Source organism: Lichenostomus cassidix, chromosome 7, assembly GCF_008360975.1.
Source record: "Lichenostomus cassidix isolate B80296 chromosome 7, HeHo_3.0, whole genome shotgun sequence".
Taxonomy (NCBI): Eukaryota; Metazoa; Chordata; class Aves; order Passeriformes; family Meliphagidae; genus Lichenostomus; species Lichenostomus cassidix.
Genome location: NC_139488.1, coordinates 12,467,532 through 12,488,124, shown reverse-complemented (window position 1 = coordinate 12,488,124; position 20,593 = coordinate 12,467,532). Strand labels below are relative to the sequence as shown.

The window sequence follows — 20,593 nt, the reverse complement described above, 5'->3', positions numbered from 1 at the left end:
TCTTAACTATCTCTATACTGCAACTGCTATTTAATTTCTAAGAAACTGCCTGTTCTTAGAGGATGTTTTAAAAACCTTATGCTTCTTATAACAATTTCTAAGAAATAAACTTCCCACCACCTTTTCAAACAAGGAACAATTGTACTTACTACCTGCCATTGTGGCTAAGTATGTGCCTTCCCCAGCTACCTGCAGAGTATTAACACCTGCTGAATTTTGCTAGAATTGCAGTTTCTCTTCCTCTCCTCAGCAGATGCATTCAAGATGCAGTGACATATGGTTCAAGCAGATCAGGGGTCAGCCCTGGGCATTCCCAAATTTAGGGTTGTTGGCATGCAGTCTGTACCTATTTTTCTCTCTATCAATCTAGGCCAGATTTCTCCAATATAATATAACCTCTTCAATTAAGACTGGCTTCTATTCTTGGCTGTGCTGCAAACTTCCTGTGTGACCTTGGGCCAGACACTGCTTCTCTCTGCTTTCCCACCTCCCAGGGTCTCGTGAGAATCCCATCCTTACTGTTTGCCAGCTGCAGTCCTGAGCCCCATGGAAACGCCTATAAATAATAGCTCCAAATTAAACATTGGGGAAGTTCAGGTTAGAGCCCTGCATCTCTCTCCAGTCCTGGCAAGCACTGAAAACTGGGCTTTGCTGAGTGCAAGTCCTCACCTACTTCAAATCATAGCTCTAGAGAGAGACTGAGGAAGCTGCCAGCTAGGTCAGAGCTTGGCCTGGGGAGCCACTCCTGCTTAGGTTTTGAAGCAAAGCTTGCACCAGTTTATGTATTCAGAGGACTCACAGTATGGCTGTGAACATATAAATAATTTGTTATTCGTGTTTCTCCCCATCCTAAGCTAGTGTCCCTGTAATGCCCTTGAAGCATGTTTCAGTGGGGAAGGACTCAGCATCTCTTGGGACCTCGGGATGAGGGTCAATGGGGTTGTTGATTTTGTGATCAGCAGTATGGGTCACTGAACTGCTTTGTGCAGTGTCCCTCTGGAGAGGAGCACCCAGAGGAATGTCACAGGCTTTTTGGTGCGGCTCCCCAGGTGGGCTGTAGCATCTCTGGAACTCAGCAGTGCTTGGGTGGGCACCTGGGAGGTCTGTCCTGGCCCCGGGGGATCGTGGAGCACAGCTCAATGGCCATGGAGCAGATTAGCTATTTCGCAACAGAAGAGAACTGAAAAGGTGAAGGTCTTCTCATAATCACCACAGCTGGGGCTTGTTTGCCTTTGTTGCACCTCATTTGGAGAGGCAGCAACAAAGTGACATAGGGAAAATAGAAAGGAAAGACTGGGAAGCAGAGAGGTTGACTGGAGGAAAAAGCAAGCAAACAAGCATGAATAATACAGGCATTAGAAGTGCTTTATAATTAGTTTATAAAAGCTCTCTTAACATCAGCAAAGCACTTTCTACTGAAAAATCTGTAATAAAAACGCAGCAATATTTGTAAGCATCGTACATTTTCGATTTAATTCTGTTAAACAGCTTCTAGAAGAGCATCTAAGCCTTGTATTTCCCTTCTTTCTCAGCCTCCATTGTCTGGGCAGTTAAAAGCACTTCAGCATTGCCTCCCTGCCTCAACAGTCCCTGGGGGAAAGCTGTTTGAGGCAGTTTCAAACCAACTCACTGGCCTTCCCACTCAAGCAGAAGCTGAGAATATCCTGCCACTGGAGGAGCAGTCAAATGTGGTTACTTTTCCTGCAGAAGAAGAGTTGGTTAATCCATTGATAATACTCATGGGTTACAGAGGTTGCACCCTGCCCTCACATATTTATGCTTGGCTCACTGGTGCAATGCCTAGGTGTCCCACCCAGCTGTGCCCTAGTCAGTAACTACCTGAAAAAAAATGGTTAGGGCAGAAAACATGGTTGGGTTTTCTTCCTTCCAATTGTTCTTCTTTTTCACAAGGGAAAAAGAAAGTCTGGAAACCATGCTTAAGCTTAATGGGAGCAAAAATTTGGCCAAACTAGATTGCAACATGTCCAGTGACCCAGCATGAGGAGAATGGGGTTTACCAGTTTGTGTGTTTGAGGGCCAAGGCATAGACATGACTGAAGCACTTGGCTCCAAAAGAATCTGTGGCGGGGATTAGCTGGCATTCTTGCTGAAGTTTGGAAGGTTAACAGTTTTGACTGGATGTCTTTGGTGTTTCATTTTAAAAGCCTAAAGCTTATTTGCTGTGATGGAGAGGGAGTTGGTGCTCCTGCTCATCTGGGCAGGAGCTATCTCCCAAGTGTAATACTTCCCCCATTCACGCTCTGTTTATATGACCCAAAGAAACCATTTTGCCTCATGTGGAGCAGAGGACTTGGGCCAAGATTTTTTAACTAGGGAAGAAAACTCTTACACATTTATATTAATTTTACATTTGGCAAAAAAATTATTCCCTGACCTTCTCTTAAGGGCTTTTTTTTCAGTTGTTTTTAACATTCGATTTATTAAGGATTAGCTCCAGTATGAGAAAGCTCAGTTAGATGCTTGAATGAAGCCAAATAGGGTTTAATTCAAAGAAGCAAATGTTTCCTGTTGATTTACTTACTAGATTCATTCTTTTAATTTTCCATTTGCAGATTGCCCATGAGCAGATTGAAATATTCCCAAATTGTATGTATTATTGTAAGTCAGTCACCCATTCAATAAGCAAATATTTCTCAGTCCAGAACTTGCTGCTGAAATTGCAGGGCTCCTGCAGAAGTGGGTGGCTTGAGGAGCCCTGGGGACAGCACTGGGACGTTTGGTGTGCTGTCTACATCAGAAGCTGTGATCATTGCAGTCAAGTAGCTGAAGCCATGTACTGTGTTGGCGAGTTACAACCCCACAAGGACACAAACAGATGTGATTCCCTGCGATGCAGCTCACCTCTGCCGGTGCATGAAAGTGGCAGCTTTCACAATCCACTCCATTAACTGTGTTTTGCCAACATTCATGTTTTTGCCAAATTAATTTTTTGCCACATATTCACAATTTCACTAGTAGCCAGTAGCCCTGCAGCACAGATGTGCACTTCAGATGTGGAAGGGCTGCAAGCACGCTGAAAGCAAGCAGTTATTTAGAGAACAAAATGTCCCCGCTGTTTGCTCAGTACTGCTTTAAACAAATAGACAAACAAGGAGGAAAGAATTCTACTTAGAAGAAGCACCAACACTGCCTTCTATGTTCCTCTTCCCTGGAGAGAAGGTAGGATCAAACCACACATGATGGACATTAGCGGGGTCACGCAGGGTTCTGCTGACTGGTGTCAGGGTAATAAGGGGTCACAAGGTGACAGGGGGCTAGGCAGAGCTGAGGAGAGAGCAGAGGGAGCAGATCTTCATTTGCATTGTTCTCTGTCCACACACCAGCTAAGCCAAATGCTCTCCCTGTTCAAGTGCCACTTCTGAAGACCGTTTGGATTTCACCTTGGCCAAGCCAATTGAGTCTGTAATGAAGTTAAAGGCTGGGTGATCGCAGCTAGTTGAGTGCTCGGTCCAGCGTAGACAGGATTTTATCTGCAGGCATTTTGCTTCTGGCTCTCAGCCTGATTTAGTCCCAGAAAGGAGTGAAACCAAAGCTGTCTGGGCCATCTTTCTTTGTGGAGGAGCACACTGAGTCCCTGTAAGTTTGTTTTGAGGCTGTTGCTTGCCGATATGTGCTTTGTAGAACGGGAATGAGTCACATGAGGATCATTCAGTATCCAGCAAGCTACTTCTCCTTTCAACTCTCCATTCCCAAACAGAAGATCTTGTGACAAAGAAGAAAGGCAGATTCCTGGCAGCCTGGAAATGCTTTTTCCCCCCCTGGCCCCGTGAGAAGAGCCTGTAGCATGTTGTTCAAACAGGTTGATACAAAGCAAATAAACAGTCCTAGAGAGATGGTCAGTTTCTGTAAATAGCAGCGTGCTGGCCTGAGAGGAGAGGGGCGGGAGAACGTGGGTGTTAGAAAGCAGCTGAAGAACAAGATGTACATGTAAAAGCTGTTTGTTTCTTCACAGCACGCACAGCCTGATACTACTACCTTGCCTAGTCATGGCCTAGAAAGTATGAAGGAATCTGTGGGAGTTTCACCTTCCAGCCAGGCTTTGTAATAAGCTTTTGTCTCTGCACCAGGAAGCAATTCTTCTAACCTTCCACATTCCTCCCCCAGACCAGTCAGATACCCAGGAGCCATGCCAGTGGGCAGGTGAAATATCTTCAAGTAGGATTTAGCAAAGGCAGGTTGCAGTTAGAGGATGTACAGTATTGTACTCAGCAATAGTGAGTGTGGCTCTTACACAACACTTATCCACAGAAAATCTTTGTTAGCACCTAATAGAACAGGATTAATATTTATGTCTAAGTGTGTGCTTGCCATGCTTGTTAAAGGACCAATGTGGTGTCAGTGCACAAAATAGCTACCTGTTCGCATGAGTTGGACATTGACAGTCTTATGCTTGGTGCATGTTTGGCTACATGGATACTGGAATAAAGTGAGCTCAGCCAAATAGCACAATGGCACTTCAAAACAGAGGTCAGGGGAGGAGAGCAGCCCCAGGAGAGTTGTATCTGCGCTTCTCCCATGCCAAAGGAGTTTTGTGGAAATGGAGGTAAAGTGTCTCCTAAATGCTGCATGTTGGCTCTGAAGGTGAAGTGGATATATGTGCAATAAATTAATGATGTGAATGGCAACAGAGGAAAGGATCTAAACATAGACAGACAAAAGAGAAAAAATGTTTTGGGGTCTGTGGTGTGGTGTGAATAAGGGAGTCCCAGGTACCTGTCTGGAAAACGTTCTGTGAAATACGCAGATGCCAAGAGTGGGTTTGGTTTGTTCCTGGCATGCTGAAGCATCTCCCTGACAGATGGTTTCCCTGCCATTTCACCTGCCTCCGCAGGTACGACTACATCGAGATCCGCGATGGGGACAGTGAAGCAGCAGACCTGCTGGGCAAGCACTGTGGGAACATTGCACCTCCTACCATCATCTCCTCTGGCCCCTCTCTCTATATCAAGTTCACCTCAGACTACGCACGGCAAGGCGCCGGCTTCTCTCTGCGCTATGAGATATATAAGACAGGTGAGTGTCTGAGTCAGTGTCTGTCTCCCAGACTGTTGGCCACAATTATCTTCACCAGGAGATGCCTTTGACCACCTTTACAATGTGATTTGTAGCATGTTTTCCAGAGATAAAGAACTTTTTTTTTTAAATTTACAAGTCTGTGTATCACATTTCCAAGAAGGTAAAGATGTTAGTGGCACATGACAGTGCATTTTTGGATCACAGTGTGGCAATAAAAACAGGGTTCCTCCTTAAATGTTCTCTTGTATTCGAGGACTAGAAACATACATCTTTTCTCCCTGGCATGTGCAGAACTTGTTAGGGCTAAAAGGGGATTGTCCCTCTGTTAGAAGTGCATGGAGCTCCCCCTCCTGTGGAGTTGCAATTCAGGACTGATCAATGGTGCTGTGTTTTCTCTCCCTGGATGTGGGGTTTGTAACTGGGGAACTCTGCTTTTCAAGTGATTGCTGTCAGCATCGCTGTCAAAGTCTGAGGCAGCACCTTTCCAGGCTGATATGAGGAACTGTTTATAATTCTGTTTAATACTGAACTATTATTGAGGAAAGAAAAAGCTTCTCAAAGCCCTTTTAATAGTGTTTCTGTCTAAATATTTGCCAGAATTTTGTGTCTGGAAGAAGGAGGCTTGAGAAAATAATCCCTGCTCTGTGTGCATGTGGGAGAGGTGTGCTTGCATGCTGAGGGAACAAGAGTGTGTTTTACACAGGCGCCTGCCCTGTGCCTGGTTAGTCGATGGTTAGGATGCAGATTAGTCGTGAAATGGTTTAATGGTTCAGCCAGACATTGGGGTTTGCTAAGGCCAGTTGCCATCACAGCAGATGGCAAAGAATGCCTGTGTACAGCGGGGAAGACCCACCTCAGCCCCCCTTGCCTCTCTCTCCCGGCACATACCTCCTGTGAGCCCAGCAGACTGTGCTGGGTTGCTGACCTCGCATTGGGTCTATGCCCCGACTCAGGGCGTGAGGCAGTGTGGGGTGGGCCAGCTGGCTGAGGTGGCCAGGCCATGCTGTGGGAAGGGATGGCAGGCAGGAACCTTGCCGATCTGGGTGGGAGCCAGTAAGGGACCAAATTCATGGGGAAAGGAGAAGTTGTTACCGGTAGGGAGGGAGAGGAATCAAGGGCTGATCTGCAAGAGAACAAGTATTGGATGGAGGCTGGAGCTGAGTTTGTGTCTCTCGATGTAAGTCCCTGCAGTACTGCCCTCAGGTCTGAAGTGGTGTTGGTGTTTCTTTTGCCACCCCCACCCCTGCAAACAACCATGTTCTCCAGATACAGACACCATTTTTTTAGAGCCACAGCCTGTGATATCAAGGCTGGCAAGGCAGGTTTTGGCACAGGAGCATAGATGAGCCTGTGATCCAGGAGTGCTCCCAGCCCCAGTCCCTGCCAGGGCTCCAGAGAGGGAGGTGGGCAGTGCTGGCTGCGGGGCTACTGCAGTACAAGCTAACCCTGCCTTTTCTTGGCAGGCAGGCAGGAATGGGCCAAGTTTCTGTCTGAGCTGTCAGGGTAACCAGCAAGGTTGTCACCAGCTTTAAAGGTCATCAGATTGTCATTGTCCACATCAGTACAGGCAGCAGTGGCTGCAGATTCCTTCTGTCTTAAAGGTGACCTGAAAAAACAACTCTTTTCAATCGAGCATTTATTTCCCCACCTTGTCTAAATTTCCCTTATCGCAGTGTGAGAGAGGAGCAATCTGCATACAAACAACTGCATACCAGTCTTTGAATCCCCTGATGGGTATCAGTCAGCGGTCTGTTGGCTGACAAAAGAGCTGCCTGCCCTGGCTGGTCCAGCCTCCCTGCTGCTCCCTTTGTGAGTCAGTTTGGCAGGGCCAGTCTGAGCTCTCCAGCGCTGGGCATCAAAGTCTCCTCTCAGGCTGGCCTGTGCTGCCGAAGCCAGCATGACTCCCGTTGGTTATCTGCAGCTTCCTTATAAAAAGCTGATCAGGGTGTTTGCTGCCATTAGCCAAAATGTAGACAAAGATGCCAAATGCGATAAGAGCCCCACATGAGGAAACTGCCGTCTAATGTGGTGACATAGTTACATCTCTTTCCTGTCTCTAGAGGACAGTCCCTGACTCTGGGTTTAGTCTTTGATTTTATCCCTAGCTCAAAGCTTGTGTTATTTTCCCTGTTTACCTGTTTGTCTTTCAAGTTGTTTAGAACGAAGCACACCCTTATCCCTGTTCATGGCATTATGCTGTGATTTGTGTTTTGCCTCTGCATTTTACCCCACAGGTTCGCACCAGAAAAGCTGGCTGCTTCATTAGGTAGTCAATTAAGAGCCTCTCCTGAGTAGCTCTCCAGCCAGGCACTGCATAATGCAGTGCAAGATCCTGCTATTACTGCGGGCTGTTGGCCTGACTCCGGTAGGTTAATGCTGAATTGAATAACACGTCCCCCATTAGTCCTGGGAAGACTCGTGCTGCCTTGAAGAGCCAGAGCAAAAGGGTTTGTAGCGGAGAAGGAGAGTGTCCCAGTAGAAGTGAAGCAGAAACCTTTGCAAATGCTTGTGCTGTGTTGCAGCAGTGGCCAGCAGCCTCTCTAAAATCCCCTGTCCCTTCTGATAGCTCCAGGCTGCAGATTTCTGTTGCCTATTGTCCTGGCAAGGGTTTCAAAGTCACTGTGGTATGAATATGACACAAGTTCCCCTTTCCCCAGCCACCCCGAGGCACCTTGGCTGTATGAGAGGGGGCACCGAGCTGGCCGGGCTGCAGCCGAGGCCAGTGCTGAGGTCAGCAACAAATAAGAGGCAACATTGTCTGCCCCCCTCACCATGCAAAGGTCTTCCTTAAGGATAGAAATAACTTGCATTTCTGGTGTGGATGGCTCATTCTGTGAAAAAGAGGGCTCTGTTCCTGCTCTCAGCAGAGATCCCCCTGCCATGGCCCCTGTTACCCCCACTCTCGCCATGGCCACGTTGTGGGGACCTGTGCTGGAGCTGGCCCCTGTCCCTTGTGTGGGTCCCGGGTGAGCCGCAGGCTAACTGTGCACTTCCCAAGGGTTTGCAGCAAACAGTGCAGACACTGGCACTCTCCCACAGGCCCTTTCACTGTGTAAATATTTGTGCTTCCAGATTTTCTCAAGAGGAAACTGAGGCACAGCTGTCTGTGCTGGAAGGGTGGAGTTTGCAGGAGACTGGCCCATGGGGACAGCCTTTCCAAAAGGAATACATCCCATTACTCCTCTCTGCCCCATCCCAGGCAGCCACAGCTCCCTCCAATTTAGAACCATGTTGTCCACTACACTGACCTCATGGACGTTGTCTTTCCGCCTGTGGAAAGCTTTGAAAGTCACCTTTTCAGTTCTTGCAGTAAATTCACACTGCTCTTATGCTGCAGGACATTTCCAGAAGTGAATACATAACCCTGCTAACCTCAAAATGGGGTTTCCACAGTGTCAAGCTGTTGGCATTAATCATCATTGTTGGTAAGGCTGTGGGTTTTTCCTGCTGCTACAGGCTCTGAGGACTGCTCCAGAAACTTCACTGCCTCCAACGGCACTATTGAGTCTCCGGGTTTTCCCGACAAGTATCCACACAACCTGGACTGTGTCTTTACCATCATAGCCAAGCCAAAGACAGAAATCCTCCTCCACTTTGTGCTTTTCGACCTTGAGCACGACCCACTGCAGGCGGGGGAAGGAGACTGCAAGTACGACTGGCTAGACATCTGGGATGGCATCCCTCAGGGTAAGCCACGGGGCGCTGCACTGCTGTCCTTGGTCCTTCCTGGTGTGTCACAAAGCTCCAGAACTGTGCAGTCTGTGTCTGAACACTGAGGGTGGTAAACCTCAAAGGTGGCTGCAGCATGCAACCTGCCATCGTGGCACTGCATGGCCAGCTTAGGGACAGTGTGCTTGCAGAAGGCTGCATTCATTAAACCACAAAGTACTGCTCTGTTGTAACCACTGATCTGAAAAGCCCCATGGGACACTCCAAACACCAGCAGTTCTCCGCTGGGGAAGGGCAGTGGGTTCATGCAATGATGGGAGGATTCCAACCTTATAGCAAAACTGAGAAACAGAGCATTTTGGAGCATTTCCCAGCAATTGCAGAGCAATGCCTGCTGCAGTGGATATTTCTGCACTGCATGGCAGCAGGCCAGTGGATATAAAAAACAGCCCATCCCCGATGCCTATCTTTTATCCCAATCGGTCCTGCTAAGGCCTCCCTGCTGAGTGATGCCAATGTGCTGGTAACCCAGCAGGCTGGTGGAAAAGCAAGCATTACCTTTTCTGCTCTTTCTTTTGCAGTTGGCCCCTTGATAGGCAGGTATTGTGGCACTAAGATGCCATCGGACATCCGCTCAACCACCGGCGTCCTCTCTCTCACCTTCCACACCGACCTGGCAGTGGCTAAGGATGGTTTCTCTGCTCAGTACTACTTGATCCACCAGGAAGTCCCAGAAAGTAAGTTGGAAATGTGTGTGTATGACTTAGTTGTGTCCCCTGTGTTTCCTATCTTTCATTTGGCTCATACAAGAGTATGAAATGTGTCCAGGGACTGGCTCCCCACAAGAAGTGCAGACAGCAGTTTCACAGAGAACAGGTCTGTTGTCTGTTCCTGATAGAAGGGAGATTTCAGTAAGAATTTCACTTTCTGACCTTTTGTTGACTTTTCACTTGCTTGTGAAGTCTTCTCAATACCTTTTGGGTTAGAATCCTTCATGTATGTGCTTAACCCAAAGGATTTAGGGGAAGGCTTCAGCCCAGTATGTGCAGCAGATTCATTCAAGCATGGGGGAAAATGCGCTCTCTCTCTCTCTCTCTCAGGTTTTCGAGAAATTCACAGGCCTAAACCACAAACTGGAATTTCTTGGCTGTCTAATTAAAGACTGCTTAAAGCGCAAAGAATTTCAAGCCACATTTTGTTTTATAACCCTTAATAAGGGAGGTAAATTGATGTGGAGTGAGGAAGTAAGTTGTGTGTTTTGGAAATGAAGAGCATTTTGATTCTTTGTGTAACACTTGCAGGCAAGGAAAGGTTCCATTAGTTTTCCCATGGTATTTTTGCATCAGAGATACTGTTCTTGACCTCTGTTTGCAGTGAAGCTCTGATACAGCAGCAGAAGCCTTCAGGACACCCCTCAGTCCCAGAGAAAGAGAGGAAGTCCCTGACCTGCCACTGAAAGCCCATGACAGCGAACAGGGTAGAGCAGGGGGTGTGCAGAACCAGGGCAGCAGGGTTACAACCTCTCACTTTGTGATTGAGTAAGGAATGTTCTGCTGAGGCTGTGAGAGTCACAGACAAGCTCTTCACCATTACCTATTGCCACTCTCAGCTGATCTGTTCTTTAATCCCTTTTCTATTCTGTTCTTTAAAAGGATTTGGAAATAAGATGTTAAACACAAAGCCTGAGAAATCAAGCACAAGAGCCATTGTTAAAGGGCCAGGCCTGTTTTCATTTATGGTGGTGTAAATTGAAACTTTAATAATAGCACTGACATCCTAACTTGGCCCATCATTTCCACCTAAGGTTGACTTGGCCACATTAAAAACACAGGCAGTTTGGTGGAGCCCCATTGGTTTGCAGCAGCAGCACACTTGGACCAATGCACTATTTTCTATCACTGTTTTCTTTGCTATTGTTTTTACAGGACAGCTGCCATAAAATAGACGAGGTGTGCATAAAATTGAGCTAATTGTGACTTTTAAAACCTTAGAAGTGAGGAGATCCAAATGAAAGCATAGCAGAGTCTTTTATAATCTTGTCTGGTTAATTCCTATGGGCCTGATACCACATATAGTGCATACATATATACAGAACACATATATACATGCATCCCTACTCTCACATGCACACAAAACCTATATAGCTGCCCATTCCAGTCCTTGATGTTCCTGCTGGCAGCACAACTGTAAGCACCCTCCTAATGTGTCTGTCTGTACTCCTTGCCTTGTCAGTGCTCACATTTCACCTACAGCCTTCAAGAAGATGGGAACTTTGTGACAAGGGTGCTTGGAACATCTTGGTGGAGGTGCAGGGAGGGAAGGGACAGAATTGTGTCAAAACTCAGCAAAGGTGAAGAAGATAGAGAAAGGGAGAAAGACCCAGACTGTACTAGTGTTCAGAGGGCCGTGCAAACAGAAAGCTGCCCTATCTATAATTTTTCAGGGCCATCTGTGAACTCACACAAACTGCAAGATGGTGTGGATCTGTTCATCCTTCCAGACAGGCAGCTTCACTCAGGGTTAGCTGGAGAGATTCGTTCAGGGCTGCCTTTCACTTGGGGGTGAAGTACTGAGACTGCAAATTGATCTCTGTGTATGTCTGTGTCTGCTCTAGACTTTCAGTGCAATGTGCCTCTGGGGATGGAGTCTGGCAGGATCTCCAACATGCAGATCAGTGCCTCCTCCACCTACTCAGATGGGCGATGGACCCCTCAGCAGAGCCGGCTCAACAGTGATGACAACGGCTGGACCCCCAATGTAGACAGCAACAAAGAGTACCTCCAGGTACCTTTCCAGCTCCCTCGCCTCTTCCCCCACCAAATGGAGTGTCAAGCTGTTAAACTGACCCTTGACCATAAGGCTTGTTGAATTTTTTATTGCCTCTGTGGCCCATGGGGAGCAAGCGGCAGGGGAGCTGCAGTGCCTCCGTGAAAGGCAACAGGCTGGCTCTCCCATTAGCTTGCTTGCACAAGGACTGACTCCATCCTGTCTCTCTCCCACCCCCCCTTCCTGCCCAAAGCCTTGATGGACTTTCCAGCAGACTGACAGAGACTGAGAGACCTCTGCCACTTACAAGGGCCACTGACTCCGCCACTGGCCTGAGGACCAAAGTCTCCAGGGGGTGCATAGAAAAACAACTAGAATAATATTTATCTCATCAGGGATGCAGGGAGCGTGAGCGGGCTGATGTCAGGTGGGGGCCTGACAGAGCAAAGGCTTTCCCTGGGAGCTGGTTAGAGCCACAGTGTGTCCACACACAGCTTCTGGCTGTGTCACATTGCCAGGAGACACTGCTTGCTAAAGGGCACTATGAGCAGGAGGTGGTGAATGTCATTGCCTCCAGCAGACGTCTCATTCTTCATTCATGGCAGGGCTACTAAGCCAGCTCTGCTGACCTTTCTCAACCCATGTTGTAAAACAAAAAAAAAAAAAAAAAAACAGCAAGGGAAAACCAGGAACTGCAGCACTTGCTAATTGGATATCACGCTTTTATTTCACATTGAAAAAGCTGGTCTCTGTCCTGCTTTAATGGACATGAGCTTCTGTCCAGATCCTATTGCTTGGTCTGAGGCAGGAAGAAGGTTTTGTGATGGTCCCATATGAACAGATGTCAAGATTCTTAGCTACTCTTGTCCCAGGGTCCTGTCCTGCTGAAGTCAGCCCTGGGGAGGGTTGTGCCTGTTGAACTGAGTACCCACAGGTAGAGTGAGACAGGCTGAATTTGCACCTTTTCATTCTTCAGAGACAGAGGGAGGAGCTAACTAGGCACTCTGGGCTCTCAGGTGGTCATCACTCTATTTCTTGTCCCTTTTTCCCCTGGAAAGGTGGACCTCCAGTTCCTGACTGTGCTCACAGCCATTGCCACACAGGGTGCCATCTCGAGAGAAACCCAGAAGGGCTACTATGTCCGTACCTACAAGCTGGAGGTCAGCACCAATGGGGAGGACTGGATGATGTACCGACACGGGAAAAACCACAAGGTAAAGGCCTTTTTGTCTCTTTTGCCTGCATCTTGGTGAGTCTTGCAACCAGCAAGAGGGAAGAGTACAGAGAGATTTTGAGGCCCGGAGGGTTTAATCTGTGAGGGACCCTTTTTCTGATGATGGCTAAAACACTGATGTTGCTCTGAGCAGAAATAGTCCTTTCTCCTCTGCACAGCAATGAGGAAACACTATTCCTTGGAAAACCTGGCTGCTGCTGCATCTTTCGTGGTGGTGAGAGTATGTTATTTGACTGCAAATGAAGGAGAAAATGTTTTCACAGCCTGTGTTTTGCCATACAAGATTCATTGAGCTTTTATGGTCGTGGACCCGTCTGCATGCTGGGTTAACAATCACAAAACCACATGAAACTGTAGTTCAGGAGTTACTGAGGCCTGGAAATGAAAGGGCACAAATCCTAAGAGGCAATTGCACCATCCCAGAGAACAAAACGAGCAATAAATAATGACAAACAATTCAGGCTGCCAGAGTGTTGGATCTGCACTAGCAGGCATGGTCACCAAGGGTGCATTGAGCCCTGGGAGTTCTGCATGCTCTTGCTGTGTTTCTGGGACACCCACAGAGGTGGGAGCAAGAAGGAGGGAGGGTAAATATGGGTGTTCACCCTTTTCACACCTTATGGGTGCTGGTGTGTGGCCAGGAAAGATAAACTTGGAGTGGTCTGCGTGGGAGGTTTGGTTTATGGGGAGGAGGGTTAAGGAAGCTGTGGTGCTGGGCTGGTTTTTCTCTGTCAATTGCTTTGGTCATGGGCTTGTTCCCTGGTTAATGCTGCCTCAAGAAAGTGCTTTCCTGCTCTTCTGTGGCACCCAGCAGCAGTGCTGCTGTGTTCAGTTCCTCCCCGCTGATGTGCCGTAGCGTGTCTGTGTGAACTCTGTGGCTGGGGTCCCACACACCTCCCCCCACACACACGTCCCAGTAATTTTTGATTGCTCAGCACTTCTATTAAATTAGCTGTCCCTTCCATTTGCTGGCACAGGCACTGCTGGCATGAAATGCAGTAGCCTGCCTTGTCCAGGAATCATCCAGACATTTCCTTCCCTTCCGGGCTGTGTGATTTCCCCTTCCCCACAAGTGTGTCTTAGGTTCAAATTCCCTCTGCTTCCCAGAATGAGTCTTCTCTGTGTGGAGGTCCCTACTAGAGTCTCATACCTGCAATATTTGGAGTATTTAAGCTCCTCATGTGCCAGTGAGGTAGTGTTAGTCCTATTTTAGAAGTAGGGAAATGGAGGCACAGGGCAGCCCAGCACCACATTGGGGAGTCCTCAGAGCTGGGCTCCTCCAGATCTCAGGTGGGCTGGCTTCAGGACAGTAGCTCATGGCAAAGCTCATGTACAGCCCTAACACAGTGCCCTGCAGTGGTGTTGAACCTCTGTGCTCTCCCAGGACCCACTGGCCACTGCAGACCTTTCTGTGAGCCAGGGCCATCTCTCCTCACCCCAGGTGAGTTTGGGGTCTCATTGGGACTTTTTTGTAAGCTGAGGCAGGCAGGAGATATGTGTCATCCTGGACAGAGAGATGAGCTATATATACAGCTCAGTGTTTCAAATAACTACTGGAAATAAAATTACCTTTTCAAGTCTTAACTGGAGCAGGAATCTGGTCTGGAGGGTGGTTTTAGTTGCAGAGGAGGATAAATGTCCCATGCTTGCAGTCCTGGGCATTGGACACTGGCTCCTCGGCCAGGGTGGAGCAGGACAGCATGACTGATGTCAGCGCTGCTAAGCCAATTTACATTGCTCCAGCAAGACCCTAAAGCCTGGCTGGTGTCAATCCAAAACGATCCCACAGCCACCTAAATTGCCACTATTTCAGGATTTGGCCCTTGATTGCTGTCAGCTTTTTTCTACTCTGTTTTGTCTTCATAAAAAAAAGTGGAAAAATCAAACCTTCTTTTTTACTCCTCTATTCCAGTCTCTATTCATTCCCGTGTTCTGGCCTTAATTTAGCAGACACCTCCCAAGGCTGGAGGATAAGTAATTGCTTTTTGGTGGCTCGCCTACCCCTTGCATCCGGGTGACTGCTTTCCTGCCCCACCAAACAACTGGCTGCCAGCTGCTGAGCTGCAGAGGGGCAGGGCCAGGCCACTTGCTCCCAGACCTGGTGCCGGAGGGCTCTGGCCCCACATTCCGTGCCCACATTAATCCCTGCGGTTCCTGTGCTGAGCGAGCTCCCAGCTGTCTGTGCTGAATGGAGGTGCAGCTCCCTCCCTGCGTCAGTGCGGAGCTCCGCACAGCCCCGGCTGCAGCGCTGGAGCCAACCATGCCAAATAGATTCGTCAAGTCTGCCGCAGCTTGATTTGGTGCCATGAGGAGCAGGGAGGGAGGGGAAGGTGTGGACTGACAGGGACTCTCTATATACATGCAGGTAGATATATATATATATAGACACATACATATATACTCACACTTATATCCACACACACATATATATGCACACACACACACAGGCATATGGGGTGTACCAAACACTGCTCTGAATTTCTGCCAGCTCTGTGGGCCAAAAGCAAAGCTCTGCCACGAATAGGTGGGTCAGCTAACATTTCCATCTTCATCAGGGAGCTAAAGCCAGAGGAAACCAGAAAGTACAGGAGGAATGGGGAGGGGATGATGCAGAGGATGGGGAGCTCTGACCGCCTCTCTTTTGCCCCCCTGCTTCCCCTCCCTCCAGTGTTTCAGATGACAGTGGGGCCAGGGTGTTTCCCTGCCAAATGTGATGGCTCACCTTTGAGTCCCCAGCTGCTGGCACTCGCAGCAAGGGAAACGGGAAAGGCAGGATGGAGCAGCGGAAAATGTGATTAATATGTGCTCGCAGCAGACAGGGCTGGCTGGGCTGTTTCCGTGCTGAGCACTGCTATGTTTCTGGGATGGGGAGGGAGTGGGAAGGCAGCCGGCAGGAGTGCAGCCCTGCACTCACACCCTTCTCTTCCCACCCCACCCCTGCCAGGCTTTCCCTTCCTGGCAGCCCACTCTCCACAGAGAGAAAGCCCAGCACACACCAGACTTCCCCCTGTCCCGGGGGTGGTGCTCTGTCCTTCCCTCAGGCATGGGACTAGGGGAGAGACTCACCCAGCAACCTGGCCAGAGGTGCCAAGCTGTCCTCCTGTGTGTCCCCAAGAGAGGGGACAGGACAGAGAGTGGTCACCACCATGTGCCACCCCATACTTGCCCTTACTATTCACCCTCAGGGGGCAAGGCCAAACCGACCCTGCCACAAAAATGCTGGTCTTGCTCTCGCCATCCCTGCTGTGTCCACCACCTGTGACCTGGGGCCAGGCCAATGGCCTCAGAAGTTACCTTCCAGGTAGTGTGCATGCCAAGATCTTATCTAGTGGTTTGCAAATGTCTTTAGAAAACAACAACTCTTCTTTAACCCAAGGAAGGAAAAGAGCACCTGGCTGGATTTGACCTTTTGTTTTTGGCCATTTTCTTCACCTGGCAGGATTTGACCTTTTATTTTTGTTCATTTTGGACAGACTTAACTCTGAGGATTTTATAGGAAAAACAAGTTCTCATCCATGTTGATCTGCTTCCTTCTTTGTAGCATCTCAGGTTCCAGCTCCTGTGTGGTCTGAGCCACTCCATCTTCGTAATGGCAGAGATGAGCTCACAGGAATTATCTAGTATGGTGAGGGACTTGGGATGGGATGGATTTCAGGATTTGGAGTGGGTTGGGACCATGATGAGTGCTGCTCTTGCTGCCTCCATTGCTCTCTGTGTAAAATGCAACTAAAGCATTTGTTTTCAGAACCTGTAGAAGTCAATGGATGAGAAATGGCAGCAAGATCCAGCTGATGTGCATTTTTCATTTCCTACTCATTTTGATGGTTTTGTACTTGTTATTAGCTAACTTTCCTGGGTGGCACTTTAGGTGGTGGGTGCACAAAGGTTGAATTGCTGCAAAAAGCAAAGTATCTCAGCTATACATTGGAACTGGGGACATCAGAGGTTTTTGGTACTGGCAGTGACTATTGAGGATGACTCTTTGGAGACCCTTGTGCTTTCCCTTAGGAGTGTTCCTCTGTCTTTTCAGTTCTTAATCGTGTCTCCTGTGTTCGTTCACCTGAGGAAAGAGAGAAAAGCTTTCAGTCCTGTGGCTTTTTTATCTGGAGAACTCAGGAAAAGCTTGCACAGTGACCCAGAGGGCCACAAGTGTTTCTGTGCAGAGACATCATGGTGCAGAGGATTTGCCCAGAAACATCCAGGTCCCAGCCTGCTTCTGCTGCTTTTGCAGGCAGGACAAAGACATCAGGCTTTGCCAAAGGCAGCCTTGCGCATTCACCCTTGGTGCAGTACCTGGGGAGAATTACAGCCCTGGCTTTCCTAGCAAGGCTGCAGCTTTGTATTTCTGGGCTTGATATCTCCTTTGCAGGCTAACATAGTACCTCTCCTCATGTCCCTGATGATTCTCAAATCTGAGTGGAGCCTCTCAAAGACACAGAGCTGGCAAGCCCAGCCCAGCACACTGTGCCTTGCCCAGACGCCGTGCTTTGTTGAACGTTGCCAAGTATCATTTTTCTTTTAACTCCTTGTTCATGGATTTAATAAATCCAGAACTATCCACCCTCCACTTGAGCCAGAATCCTCCCACCATCAAACATGCCCCATTTTATGCCTTCCCTATCAGACAAGGAAAATAATCTCCCCTACTTTTCTCCTTCATGCTTCTCTGTCTAAATCCTGAAGCCTTAATCCTGTTAGCATGCTCTGTTCCAGGGCTCTGTCTCCACAGGAGTAACATAATCCCGCAGTAAATCTAGTGGGTCCAAAGAGACACACACATTCGGACGAAGGCAGGGCTGCTGCCATCCTTGGCCTTCTCTTCCTTCCTCAGACGCTTTCTTCGGCTCCCCAAGAAATTGTGTAGTGGCCAAGCAGCATAATAAATACAGCAGGAGAGAGGTTACCTCCTGCCCCTCCCTGACTCATTGCCTCTTCAAATTCATGGCACTTTTTGTCTCCCTGCCCTTCATTTCCTTCACTCCAAACTGCCAGTGGCACAATTCCCATCTCCACTGGAACAAATGTAGCTTCAGAAATCCCCCCATCACCCTTTGGTTCCAACATGTCAGAAATGCAACTTTTAAGTGCTGGTGTGGAGCTTGCATGTGTATGCACATGGAAAACTTTCACAGTCCTCCTCTAGCCTAGACATCATCTCCCCTACTTTTACAGCCTCTCCCCTACCACTTGCTTTCTGCAGCAAATTAATTAAGCAGGTCAGCTCTCATTGATTATCAATTTAATTTTACATGCAGACCTGCAGTCTGGACTAAAACGGAAGTAAACATACAGTGTATGGGCAGCTTTTTGACGCAGCAGTGAAAGAGAGTTCCCTTGACTGTTCCTTGGAAAGTGCTTTTAATTTGTTAATGGTTTTCCCATTCGTCTTCTGGCTCCATCACCCTTCAGTGTGTGTTCATGTGCATACGCGTGTGTGCTCTCCACTGAGTGTATATCTATTTATCTATCTATCTCCCTAGATCACAGCCAGGTATTTTTTTTCTGCTGGTGTAAATTACTGTGACTTCTTATACTTCGATGGTGATATGTTGATTTACACCATTCGAAGACTTGGCTCAAAATATGTGCTGAGTGGGATGGGAAGCAGATAGGACGGGAGGAATAGCAATGTTCTATTTTGGTAGAGAGGGAAGAAATCTTTGCTTTCTTGGCACTCCCAATTTCACACATTTTCTTGCTAGTTCTTCCTATGCTGTAAGTGCTAATTTGAGGCAGGATGTAGAGCCTGTTGAAGTCAATGGGCCTCTCTCCACAGCATGCTGGGGCCCTGGCGTCAGCATTTCCAGTACAGGGAAACCAGACGGTCAGGGTCAGACCCTGGTCAGCAGCATCAGGACCTGTGGGCTCGCAGTGCATTTCCACTTGGGAAGAAGGCTAAAAGAGTACCCATGTGAGAATACCCCAGGTCTCTAACAGCACTGAGCACATGCCCTCTGAAAATGGCCGCTTCCTGTTACGCTGAAAGGGTTGGGAAGTGACGACTTGCTGTGATCACCTGGAGTTGTTCAGAAGCAAGTTTCAATGGGAGAGATCCTGCCAGTGCAGCTGATACCAGAGCTGGAAATCAGGTGTCGATTCTGCCCTCACAAGCTGGCAATCTGGAGTGTCATGATCCAGATTCAGAGTTCATAGCTTGTTGAATGGGATCTAGCCTGAGTAAGTTGCTGACTTCTAAATCTAAAGCAGAATTGAAATTGCTCTTTTTGGAAGCAGGTGGTTGGGACCAAGGTTGTATAAGATGTTTTCGGCAATGCCTATAGCAGTGTTAAGGTTTTTGGGCTCAGTCCTGCTTCTGCTTTCTGTCAAGCTTGACTACAGAAGTCAACAACAAATTATGCTGGTGTAAATTTGGATTCTGGCCCCTGATGCTCGTATGTGTGAAGTGCGCTAAAAAAGAACAAAACATGAAATATGTTAAACCAAAAAGAGCAGCAAACCTCGTCAGTGACTGTTAAACATGCTGGTCCATATGCAACCTTTGGCTCATGGAGTCTTCACACTGCCAATGGTGGGAAGCAAACAGAGGTTGCCAGGAGAAGACTCCACTGGACTTGCTGCCCTTGAACATCTGCTGTGGCCACTATTAGGAGCCATCCTCTGGGAGAGAGGACTTTTGGGCTGACCTGACGAGCTGCTCCTTGTGCTAAAATAGTTGCACCAGCAACTATTTATATAAACATTTCCTGTCCTCCGGTGTTAGGTTCAGAGGTAAGGTGTTGTGTGTCAGCTTCTGTGTTGGCATAAAGCTGAAGGCTTTGCTGTGGTGTGGAAATATATCCTTTCAAACTCTGTGTGTGTGTGAGTGTGAGTGTGTGTGTGTGTGTTTGCCCCCATGGGATAACAAGACATATACACACACACACATGCCTGGAGAGTGTTTCACAGTAACCACTCTTCTTATAGCTCTCCTGCTGGGAGAAAAGGGTATTTGGTGTCTGCTGAGCAAGGAAAAGGATGGGAAGTGGGGTCAGACAGGATAAAATAGGATATTAAAAACACATAAACCATGCTGTGTTGCTAAACGGTAGCAGCATGAGATATATTCTCCAGATTAGCATTTCTGCTTAAGTTCACATCAACCCCGCATTGCAATTACCAGCCAGATTTGCAACTGAGTCCTTCTGTGAGGTGGCTGCTCCCTGCCCTGAAGGAGTTCATGGAGATGTGCAGGGGCAGCCCAGAGCTGGCTGGTTGCTGTGAACAGCCCTGTGGACACCCTCTGCACACCCTGGTGTGTTGGAACCTGTGAGAAGAGCAGTAACATGCTGTCTGCAAGCCTAGAGCCATGGGAGGCTTATGAAATACTTCCTAGCTGCTATTCAAGGGAAGGGGCCAGGATACTGCCTCACCCCTTCTTCTGTCCTGAATTGTTTGATTCTTGCCTCCCACAGGAGACTGGTGCCAGAGGTTATGCTCTCCTGCTTTTCTGAGATAAACTTAGTGGGAACTCCTGTGCCTAGTACACATATGCATGGTAGGAGCCTGCAGAAGAACCCAGCCAATATCTCAGTGTGGATGTGGTTCCTCGCTGAGATGGGAGGATAGTCTTGCCCTGTCCTGAAGTGCCTGCGTGCTTGGAGGGAAAGCAGACAATGCCTGTAGCCTTGGTTTGTGAGCTCTAGTGCTTTGTGCTGGGGCAGAGAAAGGGTTGAAAACTACCCTCCAGCTGGGAATTTCCTCTTTCCCTCCCTTTTTTTTCCCTCTGTGACTTTGCAGCCTGAAACAGAAACACATGTATCCAGTCCTTGTCTGGTCTATTAAAAACATGGGCAGAAGAGGTGGATCTAGCATCCATCTGGTAGTTATTGATTATGGCCATCTGGTAAGGCAGCAGCCTTTTCATACCATGTGGGATCATAAACTCCC

The 20,593-nt window shown here is 48.1% G+C and overlaps 1 protein-coding gene across 6 annotated transcripts in view; it reads left to right on the top strand.

The window, feature by feature from the left end:
* NRP2 (neuropilin 2) overlaps positions 1-20,593 on the top strand; it is an 88,129-nt gene that overhangs the window by 23,966 nt on the left and 43,570 nt on the right. For all 6 annotated transcript variants that reach the window (XM_085066242.1, XM_085066240.1, XM_085066243.1 and 3 more), the window contains exons 3-7: positions 4,853-5,034; positions 8,494-8,724; positions 9,288-9,443; positions 11,321-11,490; positions 12,531-12,686. In XM_085066242.1, coding sequence (XP_084922368.1) covers positions 4,853-5,034; positions 8,494-8,724; positions 9,288-9,443; positions 11,321-11,490; positions 12,531-12,686 — 895 coding nt within the window. The remainder of the gene's footprint in view (positions 1-4,852; positions 5,035-8,493; positions 8,725-9,287; positions 9,444-11,320; positions 11,491-12,530; positions 12,687-20,593) is intronic.